Source organism: Scomber japonicus, chromosome 14 (genome assembly GCF_027409825.1).
Source record: "Scomber japonicus isolate fScoJap1 chromosome 14, fScoJap1.pri, whole genome shotgun sequence".
NCBI lineage: Eukaryota > Metazoa > Chordata > Actinopteri > Scombriformes > Scombridae > Scomber > Scomber japonicus.
In genome coordinates this window covers 22,358,158-22,380,060 of record NC_070591.1, presented here as the reverse complement: position 1 = coordinate 22,380,060, position 21,903 = coordinate 22,358,158, and the positions used below count along the sequence as shown (strand labels likewise).

The window sequence follows — 21,903 nt, the reverse complement described above, 5'->3', positions numbered from 1 at the left end:
GCGTCAACACGTCGTCGCCTCCCGTCAGACTGGTTGGGTTAGCGAGAGTCGGTCAACCGGCTGTCAGACACTACAGCAGCTGCACCACTACACCACTACACCGTGTGAGTAACTAGCTGCACCTGGTTAGCTTTAAGTTTTGTGACCAGCGAAGTTCAACCAGTTTGATGAGGACATCAGCCGACAGTTGTTAAAGAGACACAGAGAGAGGGGGAGAGGGGGAGAGCGAGAGAGCGAGCCTCCACCTGTTATTCGCTACATCGAGGAGCTAATAGCTAACGCTCTGGTACGGGTTGACTGCTAGCTCACTTTGGCTAATTGAGACCGTTTATTCCCCCTGCTGCGTACCATAGCAAGGTAAGCTTGTGTCTTTTGAAGTTGTTTTGTTAACACTTTTACTTACTCCTATCAAACGGCAGTCGTGTGTTTGGTTGTTCTCAATAGTTATGGCAGCTCACCGCTAACTAACCGTACTTTTTTGGTAAACTTGGTGGTTTCTGACAGAACAATAAGCAAAGTAAACACGTCCCCGGTACCATTAGCGTTAAGGCTAACTTAACGATACCAACTGAGTAAGATAAAGTTTACGAGGTCGACGGCAATGTGAGCTAAGTTTTTCATAATGAATCAGCGTTGTCATACAAAAGTAAGGTAGTAGTTAATAGTGAGGATTCCAGTTTTGTTTTAAATAGGTAACCGTGACATTCATGATTATTTTAGTATTTGCCTCACTCCAGCCACAAGCCATGGATTAAGTTTCCCTGCTGGTCCACTCATCAGACACGGGAATGTTTCTTTACTTACTTACCGTATTCTACGATTCATGGTGACATTAGATCAATAACGAGATGTCAAACTATTTTTCAAGTAAACTCGAAAACAGGACTTCCATCATGCCTGGCTCTCAGCTGTCGAGGATTGGAATAGAGATTTATTTCTATCTGCTATCAGTGAGAGAAATACATGGGTGATATGCACAGATATACAAATTCATATACACACATAACGACATAGTTATCTTAAAGAGAATACCAACGTTTAAAATAACACAATTTAAGATTTCTGTAGGCTGAAGTTACAGTCTATCATGTCAGCTCTGTTAACAACACATAATATTTGACTTCAAAAGGAAACATTACTTGGGTTTGGACATAAAGAGCAATGAAGCTATAGTTTGTGAGCCTGATGCAAAGAAAACCTATAATTTGCTCTATTGTGTGCCACCCACCAGAAGGTCAGTAATTCCTAAAATATCTCAGCTCCCAGCAGAGGAGTCTTGTCAGTAATGGATTCAAATGTTTGGTTCACTGACATGGGCTTCATCTTTTACTGATGGCTGGAGAAAACTTGGCGGGGACAGTTAATGGGGTTTCCTTGTTGGGCCTATTGGGACATAAACATCAGCTGGCTGCAAGCCACGTTAATCTTTTGTTCATGAGAAATAATGTGACATTGATTTAATATTGACATCACTACTCGTACAGATTTCATGCAAGATAAAATGCCTCACTTGCTTGACTAATTTTGTGCTTTTCTGATATAATTTAATGTTTTGATCTGTTACTACATGCCAAAAGCCGGCCCTGCCAGTAATGACCTTTTTTGATTTGATTCAGTTTTTATTGCATCTCTCACTCTTTGAGTCTATATTTAAATCACATTAGGCCTCCATTTGCTTTAAAAACGGGGTGGATCACACACAGTTGAGTCTTTTGAAGGTAGCAGTAGCAAGATTACTTTTAGACAGATAACACAATTAGTTGGATTTATATAACAGTGAGGCAAAGCTGATCTTCGATGTAAAGCTGTGTATAATCAGTTGCTCAGTTGGAAGCAGCCATTGTTGCTGCTGAATAGTTATTATAGTTAATATTTTAATCATATCGCCTACATGTGTCACTCTTGACATGATTTTTTAAATAATGTCCTTATTTTCCTAGAGATGTGTTGTCCTAATTTTACATACATACTGTGACATGATTATGAAACTGTACACCAGAGAACTCTGACATAATCATAATCTGTGATAATCAAAGCTCACACACTGAGCAGGACTATTTTCGTTGTCAATGATTTACAGGCTAATACCAACGAGGCTAATATTTGCAAGTCTACAATTTTCAGACAGCTGCATTGTTGGAGAATTCATGTCATGTTTGATGTTGTGTAGCAGAATGCATGTGTATGAAGCTAGTTTCTTACTCCACAAGATGAACAGGGCTCAGTGGCTTCAGATCTGTGCTTTACATAAAGTATTTATAATTTGAAATGCAAACACTTTAATAACATTTGGCTAAATGTGTGGAAATGTAAAAGAATGGTCAATGTAGGCCATGTGTAGTTGGCACCTCCTGTCTTCTTTCATTGAGCTGTCAGTCTGTGTTTTATCAATGGAAGTCCCAGTAAAAATCTCAGAAATGTGGTGTGAGGTGGAACTTGCATCATTGCATATGTTTCCTGCAGTACGTACACAATAGCTCTCTACTTTATGGGAGTGGTTGGCCTGAGTTATCTGGCCAGATAATCATAGCCAATATATCACATTGAAAGAATCCAGTCGTTTTCAGAATTACAGGCAAGTGTAAAAACTGGAAAACAAACTAGATAAACTCATGATTGACAACTAGTGTTTGACCTTCTTTAGTTAAATTTGTGTTTATTTTGCTAGAAAAGGCAAAGTGGGGTATCTCATATGGGTGTTGCTTGTAACCTAATTCATAACTTAGTGTTTTTAGGTTCAAATGAAGCCAAATCAAATAATAAATAAATGACGAATACTGAGTCACACACTAATTGACAGCAATGTAGAAATAGATGCTGTGTGTGTACTCGTAAATGGAAAGCAGTGTTTAGTGCCAAACTCAGAGTGCATTAAGATGGAGGCACTCTAAAAAGGTTTGGCTTTGTATTATTAGCATGTCATGAATGCTGCAGCTGCTCATGTGGAATTTAATAGGCCCTGCGTTGTATGACTTTTCATTTTATTTGTCCTGGCAGCCTTTTTTCTCTGATATTGTTTGTCTAACTTAAAACATGTGTAGTATCCCTGTTAATTTGACAAACAACATTGTATAAGCTGCAGCACAAACCATAGATCCACTTGAGATTGGGTTTCAAATGGACAAATGTGGGCTGCTTACATCCCCTTTTATGTTTATTTGTATTTTGAGACTGTTTGCCAGACTGATGGTACCATAGCAACTAGTATCAGGTGGAGAAGTGGCACAGTATTTCTGTGCCGCTGAGTCATGCTGTAGTAACACAGCACTATTGGAAACAATAGTCTCAGCCAATTAAATTATGATAAAATTGAAATTAGTTGTGTCTGCAGTGTTTGCTGCTTGTACAATTAAAATAAATCACAATTAGGATTTGCAAAATCATCATAGCTGAAAAAATACTTGATGAATAAGCAATGTGTTATGTGACCTATATTTCATATTTAGGCTTTTAACATTGTTTAACCAGCTACAATTATGATAAGACTGAATTTTAAACAACCATGATTTACAGGAAGAGTTTAGGGTGGATGTGAATTCAGAAATGTGAGAGACACGGTTTGTCCCAAGTGCTTAGGTTAATATATATTTAATTCACAAATTTAACTGAAATGTTCTGCCTAAATTGTACTTGATTGCTGTCAGGAGCTGTGGTCTAAATGTATAAATAGGACTTTTTAATGGCACTTCAAACAGACAACACACTGTGTGCTTTTTAATAGAATACAACTGAAGGAAAACAAGTTACAGGAAAAGATTGAGACACAAGTGACGGGCAAATTGTCACAACCTGACAATCTAATGTGATTCTGTAATACATACCATCTTAAATTTATTATGTTACTTTTTGTGTCAGATAGTGATTGACTGAGCTCTACTCAGTCAATTGTTAGAAAGAGGTGGGGTCTTCATGTTGTAGTGTCATACCCTGTAAATTTATAGTGAAGTGATGTTTGTAACTCTGTGAATGAAATTGAAATGTAGAAGCTGTAATCAAATTTTAAAAAGATCTTTTATCTATTTTTTTCAAAAATAAACATATTTGTTGAGCGCCTGGGCATCAGGTTCGGCTCAAACATTTTGCTTGAATATCAGTATTTTTCTTTAATTCTTCTGGCACTCATTTATGGATACATACTTATAATACATTTTAAAGACTGACTGCATCTCTTAAGAAGATGCAACAATACTTAACCTGTTTTACTATTCCCATGACACTGACATCGCAGCCAAGCAGTGGGCTGACTGTATCACGAGTGAGATCGATAGTTTAGTTATTGATCAGTTAGTTCTGATGTGTACTTAAGTCCTTTTCAAGATGCTGGTGTTGAATGTCAAACAGTGTGAATTGAGGCATTGGGTCCAGGATGTGCAGCAGTGTTGTTGAAGGCACAGGGGGTTATGTTGTGTCCTCCTTGGGTTGAGCCCGGTCCATTTGAACCCTGTGGTCTCTATCGGCTTATTGTTCGGCTCTGGCTGTGTCCCTCTCCAGTGATGTCACAGCATTCCAGGGAGCGGATAAATGAGTTAGTGTTAGGGCAGATGAGCAGCATCGTGAATGCTGGTAATAGTGGGTCGAAGGGCGCAAGTATAGCTGTGCAACTGTGCAAACACACTCGCCAGCACTCACCAGAACACCTACATGTCTTCTAGCCTTCCCTAAGTCCTTTGTTTAGTCTGTGTGAAATATTAACTCTCTGCGTGTGACCTCCTATAGACATGTTCTTTCACTTTCTATATAGGATATCGTCCTAGTTTTAGATTGGCTCCATATCATACATAAGTTGTAAATCTTTAAATAGCAATCTTTAAACCAATATGTTACGTGTCACTTCTGGTGAGATATTTTGCAACACCAGATACTACTGTAGAAGATGTTGGGTATTTTTCAAAGCTGATGTTGATGTGTCATCAGATGACTACATGTATTGATAAGATGGCAAGTTTTTAAGTAAGGAATACTTTTGTCCTGCCACTCACATTTGCTACATTGTTGGTCATATATGTTAATTTCGTGACAAGAGTATAACTGTCTGAGTCAATGGATGTAGAGATGGGAGGACTCCACAAGAAGCCTGAGATCTAGGATATCATTCTTCATGTGCACTGTGTGTCGGTGCTAGCGTGAGGACTATCGGGACTAACTGATATTCTGGGATTACTCTACAGCCAATCTGAATCCACAACGTCAGGCGTAAACTGTGCTAAGCTCACTGAGGCTCTTGCTTCAGTCACGGGGTGGGTCAGGGAAGGCATTAAGATGCATTTTGCCTATGACTTATTACCTGCCTCATACACTATTTATGTTTTTGTCAGTGTTTTCCATCATTAGGCAGGTCTGTTGCCTGGTGTTGTGGCATCAGAGACTGGAAGGAAGAGTGCAAAGCAGCTATGTAAATGTAAAGATAGCCAATGTGAGGCTTATCCCAACAGGCTGCCTCTGTGGAGACTGACTTGTCAGTCTCACTCATAAACCTGCCTAAAGATTCAAATGACTTTGTAATAGTGCTCAGTCCAGTGAAAAAACAGCTCTTCAGCAGCTCTGTGCTAACTTTAGCAGTTTTTAGACCGCTGTAAACAGTCAGTTATCGGAAGCTGGCGAAAACAGCAACTCAAACATATAAAGTGTCCAGCAGACAACCTCAGGCAAGCTACATTTGTGCTACTTGAGAAAATGGCAAAAAGATAAAGTAAATCAGTGACTTCTGATGATACTTTAAAAGCCGAAATACTCAGATATTCATCTTAGGTGTTGGTGGCCAGAATCAAGGCTTAAAGGAGGAGACATGTCTAGAGACATGTCTCTACGGAGACATGGGATGTGTTTGTTGCTCTCTACTGGATGTATGTAGGGAATTGGTTGTTGGTACTAGGTACACGTAGGTGTTCAGAGTGTTATTTCTCTTGAATTCAGGGAGAAGCGGAACTATGTTTTATTGGCACATGTCATGATAGTTCAACACAAACAAGGAACAGAAAGTGTGTACATAATGCTTTAAACAAGCATATTTCAGTTGTCACGCATGTGGCCAAAAGCAGTAGTTCAACATGTGACCAATGACAAGACAGAAATGTCAGCCTGAGTATAAAGGGACAGATTTGAATGTCATTATTGCCTTTACTGCTTTGATGTGTGCTGCTTTCCAGTTATTTCCTATTTGGTTATTTCTTTGCTCCATTTCTGTCTGCACTGAAGGAAGGTACTGTTCAGAGTCCGTCCATATTATGTCACTGTTCCAGTACACATAATGTTATAACCATTTTGTTTTTTCCTTACAGCTTGTCAGCATGCTGCAGTGAGTGATGCACAGAGTTTTGATATTAATAATGGCCTTTTGGGGGGCGCAAGCATGCCCCGACTCAGAGAGCTGTCCGACAGAGTCACCCAATTCCACCAATTCCAGGGATTACTGCTACTCTGCCCGAATTCGCAGTACAGTGCTACAGGGTTTGCCCTTCGGTGGGGTGCCTACTGTCCTTGCCCTTGACTTTATGTGCTTTTTGGTGAGTCATTCTGTCAAATATTTGCAACTGATAAGTACATTTTTGCTCCATTTTACAATATATGCTAACCATGATGCAAAGTTTTCATGTTTTGTGTTTTCTTCACAATTCCTAGAATTATAATTGAGGTAAAATGTTTCCAGTAATGTGACTTTAAAATGTAAACACGTTCAGGAATACAACTGTTGTTGAGTACAGCTCTGTGTTACTGTGTACTGGTAAATAAAAGGACGAGAAGTTTTGACAGCCACTGTTTATTTTGTACTGCAGGTCCTGCTGGTCGTGTTCTCCTTCTTGAGGAAAGTAGCATGGGACTATGGGCGCCTCGCTCTGGTGACTGACGCTGACAGGTAATTAGAGTCTAGTTGGGTTGCACAGACTGGAAGGTCCAGTACCAACGCACTGATGCATGTACTGATATTATTTATGGTTGAAATCTGTTGCAATAACATCACTGTATTCAACTATTGAATTCACAGTATGCTGTGAAGTTAATATTTTCTGTTGTCTGAAGTGAATATTTTGGAACACTGAAACATGTCTATTTAAATATAACATTACCAGATAAAAATTATTAGTATACAATTTCAAAGAAATGTAACATTTAAATTAAAAATGATTAATATACAATTTCAAAGAAATGTCACATTTAAATTGTTAACTTGAATGATACTCTCCCTTATTCAGTAGTTTGCAGTCTGTCCTCAAGCGTTAAAGAATTTACATGTGAAGTTTGACAAACAACACTGTTTATCATCTTGATAAGTGATCCTCATGTGATGTCAGGCTTGTTACACACAGTGTTTGCCATGGTTTAGACAGACACTGTCTATAGAACCAGTGTAACAGAGCCATTGTTTGTTTTTATGTGATTTGCCCATAGTCAGAACATGTATGATGGTGACAAAATTACTCCAAAGGGTGCCTATTACACCCTTTTCGGGATTTAGATTTTAAGTTTCTCAGAATGTTCTTGCTGTGTGGCCTATATCACACCTAGCGGGTGACCTATTTTTATCTATCAAAGATACAACATTTTCCAGTATTTAAGACTTGCTGCCTAATCATGTAGGCTCTTGTTGCAAAATTCAGTGCACCCCCGTTCAGTCTTATAAGGGTTGAGCTAAGTTTTTCCGACAAAAGCAAAGATCACAAGGATGGCACTCCAGACAGGAAGTCAGTGTCAGCAGCTTTTAATAGCAAAAATGCACTTTGACATTGTGACACTTCATTGCTTGTTAAATGGGTTGTTCACTTTGAGATTGAAAAGCCAGAAAGCTGTTAAATAGACTCTAAATGGAGGAAGAGGAAACAATGAGTTAAATTTTTTCTACTTAAATTTCCATTTTGGACAATCTATGTAAGCCACTATCTGCCTCCAAGCTTGTATGATGATATGCTATCAGATATATTGAGATCATTTGAGACTAATGTCCACATTCTGATCGAATAAAAGCAGCCAGAGAGACGCCTTTCAACAAGAACTGATTCCACTATCCTTTTCTTTTTTTTTAACTGCCACGTCATAAGGTGTAACAAGAGGACTGATTAAGCTGGGGTTTCAGTGGGAGAGGGAGATCAGACGTGAGATTCTTTGACCATGAACCCTGGAAGCTACATGACACAGTGCCTCATCACCTACATCCCCCTGCTGTGTTTGGTTGATGTTGCAGTCTCACTATTTTTGCAGCTGCATGTGAGCAGAGAGTGGGGTTGCAGCGTAGTGAGAGGATGAGAGGGGGTTGGCAGCATGAGTTACTTTTGTAACAGACAGAAAAAGTCATGTCTTGACAGTGTTTGAAAGCACTGGCTTGAGATCAGCATCTGTCTTTAAAGTACTCCTTATTTCTGAAAACTGGATGTTTCCTTACCGGGAAACTCAGTGACTTGTCTAAAAAAGGGATGCGGTTTGATATTTCTGCCGTTCCTGCTACTTAAGTCACAAGTCTCTACGCAAGACCATAATATGTATCTAAATAAACAGAAACCTTCATTGGTGTGCCTGTGGTGTATTATTGATTTTTTTTTCGTAACCAGCACCGTTACTGGCAGGCAGGACCATTTCCTCTTAACTAAGCTGAGTGACGTATTTTTGCTCTTTTCACCAGAAGAATGGACCAACGGTACAGTCGCCTGGATGATCGGGAATAGTATGTCATCTCTCCATATTGCAGACTCACCGCCTTTTTTCTTCTCTCCCTTCCCTTCTCTGTAGTTAACCTAACTCATAACTCTTGTCCATTCTGCCCAGGCCGCCGTGGGTTTCAGTCTGTTTCTCACTTTTAATGGTTTAGTTCTTTTTTCCCTCTTCTCCTCCAGGCGTTTCCCAGTGCCAGGCACCTAATTATTCTCCCTCTCCTTGTCACTCTTGTACTTCTGCTGTTGGGTGTCCCTGTCCTGTCTCACCATCCTAATCAGATCTGTGCTAATCTGTGTATTGACCTCTTTATGAAGCTTGGACTTCTTCTATGTGAGCGCACCGCATGAGCTGCACACAGAGGATGCTTACAGGGAGAGGTAATGCTTCCCTGATCTGTGGTTGTTCATAGACAGGCCCTAACATGGTGTATATACACAGTACCTTGCCTACTAGAGCTGAGATGAGCCATTCTCACTTCTCACAGGAATGTGGGAGAGGAGGACTGATGGTGGATTACAGCCGCAGGCTCTCTCCTCATTCCCTTAGAGATCTCTTAGATTCCTGGGTGACGTCATGCTTTCATGTTGTATTGAACACTGAGACACTGTTGGAACTCCAGCAGAGCCTGTGTTCTGTTTGATATTTTTAAATTCGTTATAAAATGACCTTACAAGGCCTCCCTGGCCAGTACAATCAAAATATATACTAATATAAGGTCTTGATGCTGTGTTATAACCAGGAGAACCTGTGGCTCTGCTGGACAGACTCCATACATGTGCCTCTTGTTGATCACTGGGTTTCTGTTGTTTCCTCTGTCAATGTTGTTCTTCTGTAGAGCTTTGCCCCCTAACTTTTTACCACAACCTCTGTGGTGATGTCCTTGACTTGTGTGAAGTAAGCCCTTTACTCCTAACGCTGCATGGAATGTGGTTGCAGAGATTGTTCCTGTGGTTGATTGGTTTACCAACCTAAATCCTGTGTGCAGCCCACACCGGATAAACAGGGGTGAATCTCTTCAGTCCATTTCAGGGCTTGTTTGTGTGTATGTATGTATGTGTGTTTTATGTTGTCAACACTGATGGTAATCCCGGTGTGGTGAGACACAAAGAACTAACATCCACTTATGGTATATGGTATAGGGTAGCTGTGTAACACCATTCAAATGTTCTGTGTTATGTTTTCTGCACAGTGTGGCTTCTGCCATGACGTCAGAAACACCTGAACGCTACGAACGCCTCACCTCAGTTTCCAGCTCAGTAGACATTGAACAAAGAGACACAGTAAGTATGCTGTTGTTCTTAGAGGGTGAAATATGTCGTCCTTTCCTCTCAGACAAACAGTATGTTTCATGTGGGAAAGTGTTCCGACTTCTGTTTTCTGCTCTCTTCTATCTAAGGGCTTCTGCTCCTGGTTGACTGCCATCTTCCGCATCAAGTGAGTCAACCTACTCACAGCATATTGGAAATAAGAAAAACGAGACAAATGCGAATTCAACTGGATACCATTTTGTTTTTAAAGATCAAATAAAAATGAATTTGTTATCTCTGTGTTGAATTGTTTCTAAGTGGTTGACTTTGTGGGTGTGTTTACTCTGTAGGGATGAAGAGATAAGGGAGAAGTGTGGTGAGGATGCAGTGCATTACTTGTCCTTTCAGCGCCACATAATTGGGCTGTTGGTAGTGGTGGGTGTGCTCTCCGTTGGCATCATCTTACCAGTCAACTTCTCGGGAAACCTACTAGGTGAGTTGATTGGAATTACTACCACAGGATCGTGGGAATGTTTTTTTTCCTTTTGAATCTTTCTTCTTCTGTCTTTTTCTCTTTTGTGTTTCTTCATACTTCAGACTAAAAGTGGATTTCCAGATCAAAAATATACAAAATATACTTTGCAACATTTGCAACCGGAGCATGTAGGTCTAAAATTCAAGGCAAAATAAGACAAATACACAACTGTATAACCTACAGAAACATATGTTTAATGTACAACACTAAGAACATATCAAGCAAATTTAAGAATTTTATAACTACCACTTACAAAACAACCACATTAGCCAGAGTAAGCTGTAACTGAGTATAACTAAGTATAGCCAAAGATTCTTATGAGTTTCTTCTAAATTACTTATTTAGTAGCATTTTAGTGAAAATAAAAGTGTGGACAAAGCACTGAGCAAAAAGCAGATACCCAAAACTTTTTTAAGGTTGCACATAATTGGACAAATATTTCCTGAGGTTTTGTATAAGTATTAGTGTAGATGGAATCAGTAATTTTATGCTATGTATTTTAGTCTAAACAAAGCTTGTCTATTCTCTTAAGCTCTTTATTCTATGTCATAGGTGTCCTGTGCCATATGAACGCATGCTTCTCATTTTGTTTATTTGTACCAAATGTCCTGTTACTGCTCAACCAGTTTAAACAGCGGCCCACACTCCTTGCCTTATTATATGCAGGGCAATGCAACGGCAGGCTTCTGAAGAAGTGATTGTCTTGTGTCTTTTTTTTTTCTCCACAGAAAACAATGCCTATAGTTTTGGGCGAACCACTATAGCAAATCTGGATGCTGCGTGAGTCATTCTTATGCAACCACTTTATTTAGCATATATTGTGCAGTCTCATTTGACTCACTTAATAATTTGACCATTTCTGCTCTCCAGTAATGCACTACTGTGGCTGCACACTACCTTTGCGTTCCTCTACCTGTTACTGACAGTGTACAGCATGAGAAGACACACCTCCAAGATGCACTACAAAGAAGATGACCTGGTGAGTTGCATATTTCAGCACATGGATGTTTTATTCACTCATTGTAATCACATAGCTATGAATGTTATTTGTAATAACTTGCCTGTCTTCATTGTGATCCAGGTGAAACGCACTTTATTTGTCAACGGAATCTCCAAATATGCAGAGGAGACAGACATAAAGCAACACTTTGAGTAAGCACTCTTCAGGATCTTTCTCACTGGTCTTTCCTGGCGCCACACTTAATATCTCAAAATGCTTATTTCTGTCTGCTTATAAAAATGGTACACTGCTCTGTCAACATGGCATCAGTGTAGTAACTGTATTAAGTTGTATGAGAGCCATGCCTTTTCCTGTTAAAATCAGCTGTCTTGTCCTAGCCCTTATGGTTGGGATCAGACAATGGCAGGCCTATACGTGTAATTGTCCATAATAGAAGCCAGATGAGCATGATTATGCAAGTCATGTGTCATGATGGTCTAATAATGAGGAGGGGGTGTTTGTCTCAACTTCTACTCAGTCAAATAGTATTAAGCTAAATCTTGTCTTTGCTCATTCACAAAAAAAATCTTCTACGCTAAAAAGCCCCAAACTTCTTGTTTAAAATAAATTATAAAAGCATTTTTCTGTTGCATTATCACCTTATGTGTAGCTTGCCTGTTATTATAATGTGGTAGAGATGATGTCATCTACTGTAAATCTACATTTGTGCTTTTTTAAAACTTGATCCAGTTTTTAATTCTCTCCTTTCACCTTTCTTCCATAGGCAGGCGTATGAAAACTGCACTGTACTGGAAGCTCGTATCTGTTACAACGTGGCCAGACTCATGTATCTTAACTCTGAAAGGTAACAATGTTAAACATTATTTGTTTTTGCCTTTTTATAGCATTTTGGGTTGTGTTTGAGAAGTGTGTTATTGGCTCCAGGACCTGATCTCGTGTCAGTGAAATGGTCCTTCCTCATTGTGACACAGTTGATGTTTTGTTTGCAGGAAGAAGGCGGAGCGCAACAAGAAATTCTTCCTTGACCTGCAAGCCAAAGAGCATATTACCACCATGATAAACCCAAAGCCCTGTGGACATCTCTGCTGTTGCATCATTAAAGGCTGTGAGCAGGTCAGAATGACATCTTCTAACTTTATCTTAAGGCAACCCACTCTTAAAAACTGTTTACCTGCAGCTGTTCTCCATGTGGATTTATCAGAAACTGGCAAGCTGACACTCAGTGTATTTGAGGTTAAAGATAAAGAAGGCATCTATCAGATTTTACAGTCAATAGATTAGTAGATTCCTGCTGAGAAAGCGCAGCAGCAAGTGACTACACAAGAGGCATTTAGGTACATGGCTTAGCGTACGTTACCACGCTCATAGTCCAACACAGTTACTGTGTGTGTGTGTGTGTGTGTGTGTGTGTGTGTGTGTGTGTGTGTGTGTGTGTGTGTGTGTGTGTGTGTGTGTGTGTGTGTGTGTGTGTGTGTGTCCTCTGGCAGTTCAAAAACCAGTTTTTAAATACAGCCCTTAGTTTAGACTACTTGAAATGAGAAAAGAACATGTGTTTACCAATTGAGTTCTTATTATTTACAACATGTGCATACAATAGAATATTTGTTTTATGTTGTTGGTGTATATATTCATTCACATCAACTGCCAGAGGCCAACCAATCAGCCTATACTGAACAGACACTCTTTTGATCCGGCATTACACTAGTGTGCAATAAATGGATGAAGAAACAGATTAATTTAAATATAATAACTACTGTAAATGATGGTGTTGTCTTAAAGGAAGATTGATAGTGAGAGTGTGATCATTGGACCAGCATCTCATTTAGGGTCTCACTTAGGTTAGAATTAGTTTGAATTTGATATTTACATGATTATATTGAGAGCTAATCATGCAGTTAACATTGTGTATGAAATTATATAACTGAAAGGTAAGTATCAGTGAATATAATGTATGTCATTTCATGTCCCTCACAGGAAGAGGCAGTGACTTACTACACTAAGCTGGAGGCACAACTAAAAGATGACTACAGAAAGGAGAGAGAGAAGGTTAACAGGAAGCCTTTAGGAATGGCCTTTGTCACCTTTCAAAATGAGTCTATAACTGCAATGTAAGTACATTTACACGTGGTAAAATATGTGAAATTGTATCTGTGAGAATGTTTTTGAATAGACAGATTCTGAAATTATATGCATTTTCTATGTTTGGATTGATGTATCTTCTCAGAATCTTGAAGGACTTCAATGCTTGCAAGTGTCAAGGCTGTCATTGTCGCCGGGAGCCCCAGTGCTCTAATTTCAGCGCCAAGCTTCACACACAGAACTGGGCCGTCACCTATGCCCCTGATCCACAAAATGTCTACTGGTAAGAACACATTGCGTCCACTAACTGTGGTATACATATATATCTGAAAATATTGTGTTTTATGTTCCATCATTCCACATCAAGAGACACATGTTTACTTCTAATCAATTTAAAAAATCTCCAAAATTGGATGAGGAATAATTAGACTTTATTCTCTGGTCTGAAGCGGGTTTTCTCACTCCAGATGACAAACCAGTCTTTGAGCTTCAGTATCAGTTTACTGGCCAGCTGTGTCCATAACTGCGGGTCATCGCCCAGTGTCAGTCTAACTGCTACACAACCTTTATCCCACAGGGAGCATCTGTCATTGGGAGGATTCTCCTGGTGGATCCGCTGCTTGATCATCAACAGTGTCCTCTTCCTCCTCCTCTTCTTCCTCACCACCCCAGCCATCATTATCTCCACCATGGACAAGTTCAATGTTACCAAACCAGTGGAGTACTTAAATGTGGGTGCATGTGTTTAAAGTCTTAAAGCTGCCATCATTCTCATATCATTTACTTCTAATAGTCCATAAGCATATCCATCCCCTTTTTTTTGTCAAGAGTGTGGTCAGTTAAAGTGTCTTTATCATTTCAGTGGAAACACTGCAAGAGAGGCAGAAGGAAGAGAGAGAATAAACCTTAACAGCATTTAAACCCAAGCCATCACAAGTCTGCATGCTTGCAGAGGCAGAGGAATTTACCTTTCACTTTCTTGACACAGCATGTCCATGTCTCTGTGCTCTATCCCTCAGAATCCAATTATCACCCAGTTCTTCCCTACCCTTCTCCTATGGTCCTTCTCCGCCTTACTTCCTACCATTGTCTACTACTCTGCCTTCTTCGAAGCCCACTGGACCCGGTATGGTTTACACTTTCTGCTGTCAAAAGTTCAGACTGTTCTGAGGTTTTGTGACCATGTTTTATTTGGGGTTTTTTTACGTGTAAATATTTATTTTTGTCCTACAGGTCAGGAGAGAACAGAACTACAATGCATAAATGCTACACTTTCTTAATATTTATGGTCCTGTTGCTGCCCTCCCTAGGACTCAGCAGGTATAGCATGTTTTTGATTTCAGTCCTGAAAGACAATGAAATGTAATGATGTATGGTATTTCATTTTTGTCAGCCTAAATATTTCAGCTGTTTTCTTTCTTTCTTTGAATCTTTGCAGTTTGGATGTTTTCTTCCGTTGGCTTTTTGACAGAAGATTTTTGGCAGATGCTAAAGTGAGATTTGAGTAAGTAAACGTGTCATCTTCAAGTCATACCTCAACCAGGTCTCATATCTACATTACTGGAATTAGGTTGACCTCTGCATCAATGCAATAAATTAAATTTTTTACTTTGCTCTTTAGGTGCGTGTTCCTCCCTGATAACGGAGCCTTTTTTGTGAACTATGTCATTGCCTCTGCGTTCATCGGTAATGCCATGGACCTGCTGAGGATCCCAGGTCTACTTATGTACATGATTCGCCTTTGCCTGGCACGCTCTGCAGCCGAGCGGAGGAATGTCAAGAGGGTCAGTGTGTGCCCAGCATATCAGGCTGAAATCTTTTTTATATTAATTATATTAGTTCAAGACTAACATAGTTAGTATCATTTAGCTCTTACATCAACGTGCTCTAAAACTGAAGGGGGATTCATTTATGTCCTCAGCACAGTAGATACAGTAAGCCACATGCACATGAGCAGACCAGGTTTTAAGTGAAACATCAAGGTCATACAAGCCATAATAAATGAGTATCCCTGCTATAATAGTTATTCATTTCTTTTTTTTTCCAAAGTATTATTTAGCTGTAAGGGATTACTAGACACTGTATCGTGTTCTTGGTCTCGTGGAGTCACACTGAAATTAGAAGTTTGGATCCTGATTTTCTTTAATATCCTGTCATTGTGTCTCCACAGCATCAAGCGTATGAGTTCCAGTTTGGAGCAGCTTATGCCTGGATGATGTGTGTGTTCACTGTGGTTATGACCTACAGCATCACCTGCCCAATCATCGTCCCTTTTGGTGAGTTCTGCCATTTATTACCATTGTGCTGTTTCACAGTAAGATAGAGTGCTGATTAAATTGCGCAAGGAGAAACATACAGAAGGCTGTGCTGGGTGTTTTGGTTTTTTGTACTGAAGCCTATCAACAGGCCTAATTGGATTATTTCCACTGACTGTCATTTCCCCCCTCTCTGTGCAGGGCTAATGTACATGCTGCTGAAACACTTAGCAGACCGGTACAACATGTACTATGCTTACCTGCCATCCAAACTGGACAAAAAGATCCATTCAGGAGCTGTTAACCAAGTGGTGGCTGCTCCTATTCTTTGTCTCTTTTGGCTTCTTTTCTTCTCCACAATGCGCTCTGGTAAGAGGAGGGCTCCATCTACAGGCCACTTATGTCCTAATACATGCCTAAATGTTATAGTCATAAAACATTCATAGTCTATGTGGCATGTTAAAGTACAAGCATCTGATAAGTGTCCTTCCACTTTCTTTCTCTCAGGGTTTTCAGCTGCAACATCCATGTTCACGTTCATAGTTTTGATCATCACAATCATTGTCTGCCTCTCTCACGTCTGCTTTGGACATTTTAAATATCTCAGTGCTCACAACTACAAGGTAACAAGCTGTTATTAATGTTTTTTTAATTCCATGTCAGAATTTCAGACCAGTGTTATATTTAGCTGCTCATGTCAAATCTGTGTTTTCTGACCCAGATTGACACTCAGGTAGACGGGATGGAGAATGGGCGTCCAGTGTGCACTACTGCTTCCAGCAAAGCAGCAGTAAGTATTCACTCATGTGTATTTTATAACAATATGTGTCTCAGCATCACTCAATCAGCTGTTGCTTCAGCCATAGGGGTATACAGAAACACAAACTGATTCCATTAAGAACAAAATTAGAAAATGAAGAGCCTGCCATGAGAGCCAGCTTGAACATAAGACAAAGAAATTAGTCAAATCAGTTTATTTGACCGGAATGCAATTGCATTGAAAAAGCTGCTTCTTTTTTAATTACATAACATTTTGTGAAAATCTACACCCTGTCTAGGATAAGGGACTCTTTCTTGAGAATCTTGATGAGCGTCATTAAATATTTCAAACAAGCTCTGACATGATTGTTAAGATGTCCTAATGTTTAGCAAAATTAATGAAATGATTACTTTGTGTTTTATCTTTTAATGAGTTTAATGAATTATGCTCTTAGTTTCTTGTTTTTTATAAATCTCACTTTAAATTTGTTGTTCATTAATAGCTCATCTGTACATATTAGTTTTTATTCTGCTAAACTAGCTGTGAGGCAAACTGTTGGAGTTTGGGAGGCGTCTATCTGCTCTTACGACTATTGATGTCTCTTGACATAGATCAAAATGATTTTCAAGATTTAGATTTCCAAAATTCACTTAGATCTCATCAGTAGTAGCTTATCAGTGTCTTCTTCATCATACTCCACTTCACATATAACAAAGTGTTGTAGGGAAAAAAGCAAGAAATAGCAGTGCCATTCAGAATCATAGCTTGCTCTATATAGCCTAAAATCTTGCAGGGCATGTTAGGACAGATAGCAACAACCCTCTGCTGTAAGGAGAAAATGCTCTGAACGCATGTATTAGTTAGCACAATGATACAGAGGTTGTCTGAGCTCTGCAGTGAATTTAGAAACCATGCCTCAGTACATTCCTGGTAATTTCTGACGAGGTCAAATTATAGACTTTAACTTTCTCTCTCATCTCTCATTGCATTTTCTCCCCTGTAGCAGATGTACATTGCTCAGGTACTTCAAGACCCAAATTCAGAGGAGGCAGGCTCAGGCAGCGGTGAGGATGACGGCCAGGGGTCCTCGCAGGACGAGGAAATAATCAATGTGGAAAATGGCCTGAATGAGGACTTCCAGTCTGGTGAGGACAGTCTTATTGATAATGAAGTGCGACACTGACTCTGCCTAAAATGGAAATAAAATAAGTTAACTTAAGTTTAACTTGAGGAGTGCACTGAATATGTGAATTAAACTAGGAACTGGACCAACAGTTCTCCAAAGTATCTCAACCTCCATCGAGGGACTCTACACTAACAAAAGCACACTTTCTACTAAGGATGAAATGGATTCTAGCTCAAGGACTCTTGCATTTCCTTCAGTGGGTCTCATCAAAGCTACATATCCTGTGAACCTGCAGAGGAAACCTACTCCGACAATGCAAGGGCAGCAACATCTCCTGGTAACGCAGAGGCTCACCCTAAACACTACACATGGACCCAATGAAAGAAAAACACTAATGCACAAATGAAGAATTTTTTTGCCTTGTCTTGTAAGGGGAGTGATATTCTGTCTGTATTTCTTTAACACTATTGCACTTGAAAGAGAGGACCTGTCCTATAAGCTCGAGTTCCACTAAGGTACTGTAGTATGGCATGCCTTCAAGTTCAAAGAACGGAGGGATTTTCCCATAATCCTTTGCCAGTATCCCTAATTGTCTGCACTAGATACTTTCACTGACTAAGCAGCTTATGAGAGACGAGAGCTTTCCACACCAGCAGATAACTTGTCTGTGCAGTTGTGTTGGTCCCAAAATGGTTCTTCCAATCTTGTAAAAGCCTTTAAAAGAAAAAGACAAAAAATATATAGCTACTAACACTCCTGAACGCTTTGACACTGTACAACTGCAAAACTCATGATTTGTGAAATAGCCTTTTTTGACATGGTATTTATTTGTAGGCATGGGATTTTTAATGCTATTAAGCTTGACACACCCCTAAACTGTGGAAGGAGATGATTCATATCTTGGCACACTTCATTGATAAAGGCGTTAAGCCTCTGAGCCTTTGTTGGAACTGCTGTTGGACTGCTGCTACTGATGCTGCCCCTGTTTGGGGGGAATTCCTTGCACGGTGACCACAGGAGGACTGGAGGCCCGAGAGCCTGCTGGTTCCTTTTGTGTTGCTCGGAGGATGGACAGAAAGGCCCTCTTGGTTTTTCTGGGTCGGTTTCATATGATACTCATTGTGACTGGTTCTCTTTTATCTGTTGTTTTCATTTGTTTCTTTTTGTCCATATGTTTACAGTACGTCGTTATGTACAGATTTTGAAATTAGCATTCAGTTGTAGGTGGCTACTGTCTGGTCCTCTTCAGTGTATATGTAGACACTTCATCATGTAGGTAGAATATTGTAACTTCAAGTCGTCATTGTTACAGTCTCCCATTTGCCAGCACTCAGTACCGAGTTGTAGATTAACTCAAACTGCGCAATTTTGGTGATAACATATCAAATCTTTAGCAGGCTGCACAAGAGAATCAAGCAGTTACACCAGTGGATGAGATTTAGATCCATTAATCATTTCACACATTTTCAAACGATAGCTTGGAAGCACAATTGAAGATATGTTCATTACGTCGCTTCTTGAGCTGTTATGAAGGAATCAAATATCCCCCAAAATCGCACATTCCACTTGCAGTTCCAGTTACCAGCTTTGTAAGACTTCTGCCAGAGAAATAGTGATGTTGTCATTCATTTACTGTACACAGTGGACACGCTGTGCAACATTTACTCCATACTTGATCATTAAACACCCAGATTAAATGTCTAAAATAGTCCTGATTTGCCTCAGTCAGATGAGGTAGCTTTTTTTTGAAGTTTCAGGAAGACATAAATATATACTTAACTAATGCGTACACCAAGTACTGTAACAAAATGTGAAACTCAGTGCCTGCACAGTTATTATCTTACTTAAGATTTACCAAGCTTTTTGTTTCTGTAATTTAATTCTTCCTTAGTCAAGATGACACTAATGTTACCCCGCTGAACATGAATAAGATTGTTATTAAAGCAAGGTAAAGTGCTGCAGACAAAGTAACACTACAGTCTGACATTATGGACCAATTATCATTATTGGACCGTAATATGGAAAATGTATTATCTAGCTGCTCAGAGAACCATTGTGGGAAATGTGCACTAATATCTTACTTTCACTTATATGACTGACAGAGAAGAGTGCGCTCCCTGTGGGTGTGATGACGACAATGGTGAGCCCGAACCGTTTTCATAATTTGTCCATGGGTATATCAGCACCACATATGGGTATATTATTATGGTACTAACTAAGAGTTGTTTGACACCATTGAGTCTGGTGCTCTTCTAGTCATGATAAGGTGATTTTATTTTTTATACCTCTTCATTTTTATACCTCTGAGATGTCTTCAAATCTCTGAATGTGTCCTGTCAGAATAACATACTGTCCAGGTCTGAGGGAGATGCTTAAAAGTCTCAACATGTCTAACAACAGTTTTTAAAATGCTGAATGTAGGTTAACTCCTTGACTTTTGGTAAGATATATGTGGCTGAAGTAAAAGTGTGATAGCTGTATTCAAACAGCTTTGTAAGGATGGTTCATTAGCTAACTAGAAACTGACAGTTTTATATGAAACTAACTGGTGTCCTGTCCCATGTCGAGGCATTTCATTTGAATACAGATTTACATTTGTCACTTTGATAACTGCATTGATTAGTAGTCTTTAGTTAGTTGTTAATCTAGAATCAGTGCATTAAGTCATCCTCATGTTGAATCATTTTCTTTTAGATTATCTTCATAAGATCTTTATAAACAGTGGGACCCACTGGAAATAAATTGATAGTTTTTTTTTGGGAAACAACCAAGCACCCTCTAATAGAAATTCTCAGCTTATTTCTACAATGTATTCAGAGTGGGTAGTGAAATGTCTCTATGTCAAAACTGTGTCCATAGAATGTGTTTTTTTGTGTGCTTTGCCTTTTTTAGTTTTACATTTTTGCAACATAGGAAGAGTAACAATAGCACATCTCAGCATTTGACGGTCTCATTTTATCATTCTTTCCAAAGGGCCATCTGTACAACGGGTATGCGACATATATCTGTACCTTTCCCCAGCTCTTTGAACAATAAATCTGTATTTAATCAAGTTTGTCGACAATAAGAGTCTTTCTGTTTAACTATCCTCTATTTTGTGGGATTTATATGATGGCTTTAATACAGGATGTGTTGGATATGACTTGTGCAGCCTTTGAAAGAAGAAAAAAACACATTCTTCTGCTCTGAAATGAAAAGTTTGTTTAGGCTACATTATTTGTTTTGGCTGGAAAACCCTTACAACAAGTATGTTTGTCTGACCCCTTTTTGTTGGTTGGCTGTTTGTTGTGAACACGTAAACCAAAGAATGCTATTATTTATCCATTTTTAGAGGCCAATAATTCCACCAATTCACTTGAGGAAAAAAGGAAGTCTGGAAAAAAAAAATACATTTGTTTTTCTTTGGTTTCCTGGTTCCTGTCAACAATCTCGTGATCAGGTTTTTTCCTCTTCTTATTTCCATTGGCATTCTTAGATTCATCTTAACAATAAAGCATTCAGTTTGAGCATTTCCATTTAAGCTTTTGCATTTTAAATTTCACTATTTTCATTGTCACTTTACATTTTCAAATGATCATTTTAACTTTTATGCATGCTTTAAAGCGCGTTTTGTTAAGTTTAATTATGGTCTGATTATTCCTAGTGTAGTAAAATAATCTTTCTAAAGTTTCTATCCATAATTTTCTATAATCTTTTTGTATTGCATTCATTTTTTAAATCAATTTTCTATTTGGATAAATGAAACATTTGATCAGAAAATACTAATAAAATACACTAAAAATTCCCTGTACTTAAACTCAGTGGTGTAAAATAACAAAATAAAATAACAAAAATATACAGTTTTGAGGTACTTTACTTGAGTATTTCCATTTAATGCTACGTTATACTTCCACTCCACTATATTTCAGAGGGAAATAATTGACTACATTTATCTGACAGCTTCAGTTAGTTTTCAGATGAAGATTGGACACATTGGATAATATAACAAGCTTTTAAAATACAACATATAGTTACAGATTATTCAAATGTTTTTGGCTTTTGATGTCTTACAAAAAGCAGTGTGTAGTCTGGCTCACATTGCAGTTGTTCACAGCTCCACCAAATACATTATTCCCTTTCTCACTTCTTGCATGGTTTCATTTCTAAAAATGTTCAAATAATTCAATATCATACCAAAAACGAAGATCACAGAAAATACCCAACAATCTAATTATGTCATATAACTCAAAGGCAAGGCAAGGCAAGGCAGTTTTATTCAAAGGGAAGAAATTGGTAGTTAAATAATTCAAGCACATTT

General features: G+C 38.9%; 1 protein-coding gene across 4 annotated transcripts; it reads left to right on the top strand.

The window, feature by feature from the left end:
- The first annotated feature begins 69 nt into the window (after positions 1 to 69).
- On the top strand, positions 70 to 20,652 carry tmem63ba (transmembrane protein 63Ba). Of its 4 annotated transcripts, none has more exons than XM_053332758.1 (24): positions 70 to 357; positions 6,279 to 6,503; positions 6,774 to 6,853; positions 8,615 to 8,653; positions 9,833 to 9,923; positions 10,040 to 10,077; positions 10,241 to 10,383; positions 11,154 to 11,205; positions 11,296 to 11,404; positions 11,507 to 11,577; positions 12,150 to 12,230; positions 12,376 to 12,499; positions 13,361 to 13,494; positions 13,611 to 13,748; positions 14,043 to 14,196; positions 14,485 to 14,591; positions 14,699 to 14,785; positions 14,904 to 14,969; positions 15,087 to 15,249; positions 15,636 to 15,741; positions 15,922 to 16,089; positions 16,228 to 16,343; positions 16,442 to 16,510; positions 17,484 to 20,652. In XM_053332758.1, exons 2-24 carry the CDS (start codon positions 6,303 to 6,305, stop codon positions 17,661 to 17,663), a joined length of 2,517 nt encoding a protein of 838 aa, XP_053188733.1. In that variant the 5' UTR covers positions 70 to 357; positions 6,279 to 6,302; the 3' UTR covers positions 17,664 to 20,652. The 4 variants fall into 4 exon arrangements, with proteins under 4 accessions (XP_053188733.1, XP_053188731.1, XP_053188734.1 ...); XM_053332756.1 differs by having other exon boundaries at positions 8,612 to 8,653; XM_053332757.1 differs by lacking the exon at positions 70 to 357 and adding an exon at positions 6,131 to 6,199 and having other exon boundaries at positions 8,612 to 8,653.
- The last annotated feature ends 1,251 nt before the right edge of the window (positions 20,653 to 21,903 follow it).

Bases quoted from the DNA above. Each gene is read 5' to 3' on its own strand.
- tmem63ba (XM_053332756.1), top strand. From the start codon at position 6,303: ATGCACAGAGTTTTGATATTAATAATGGCCTTTTGGGGGGCGCAAGCA. The intron at 6,504-6,773 runs GTGAGTCATTCT...TTTGTACTGCAG, and splicing joins TTGACTTTATGTGCTTTTTG to GTCCTGCTGGTCGTGTTCTC. The intron at 14,197-14,484 runs GTGGGTGCATGT...TCTATCCCTCAG, and splicing joins AACCAGTGGAGTACTTAAAT to AATCCAATTATCACCCAGTT.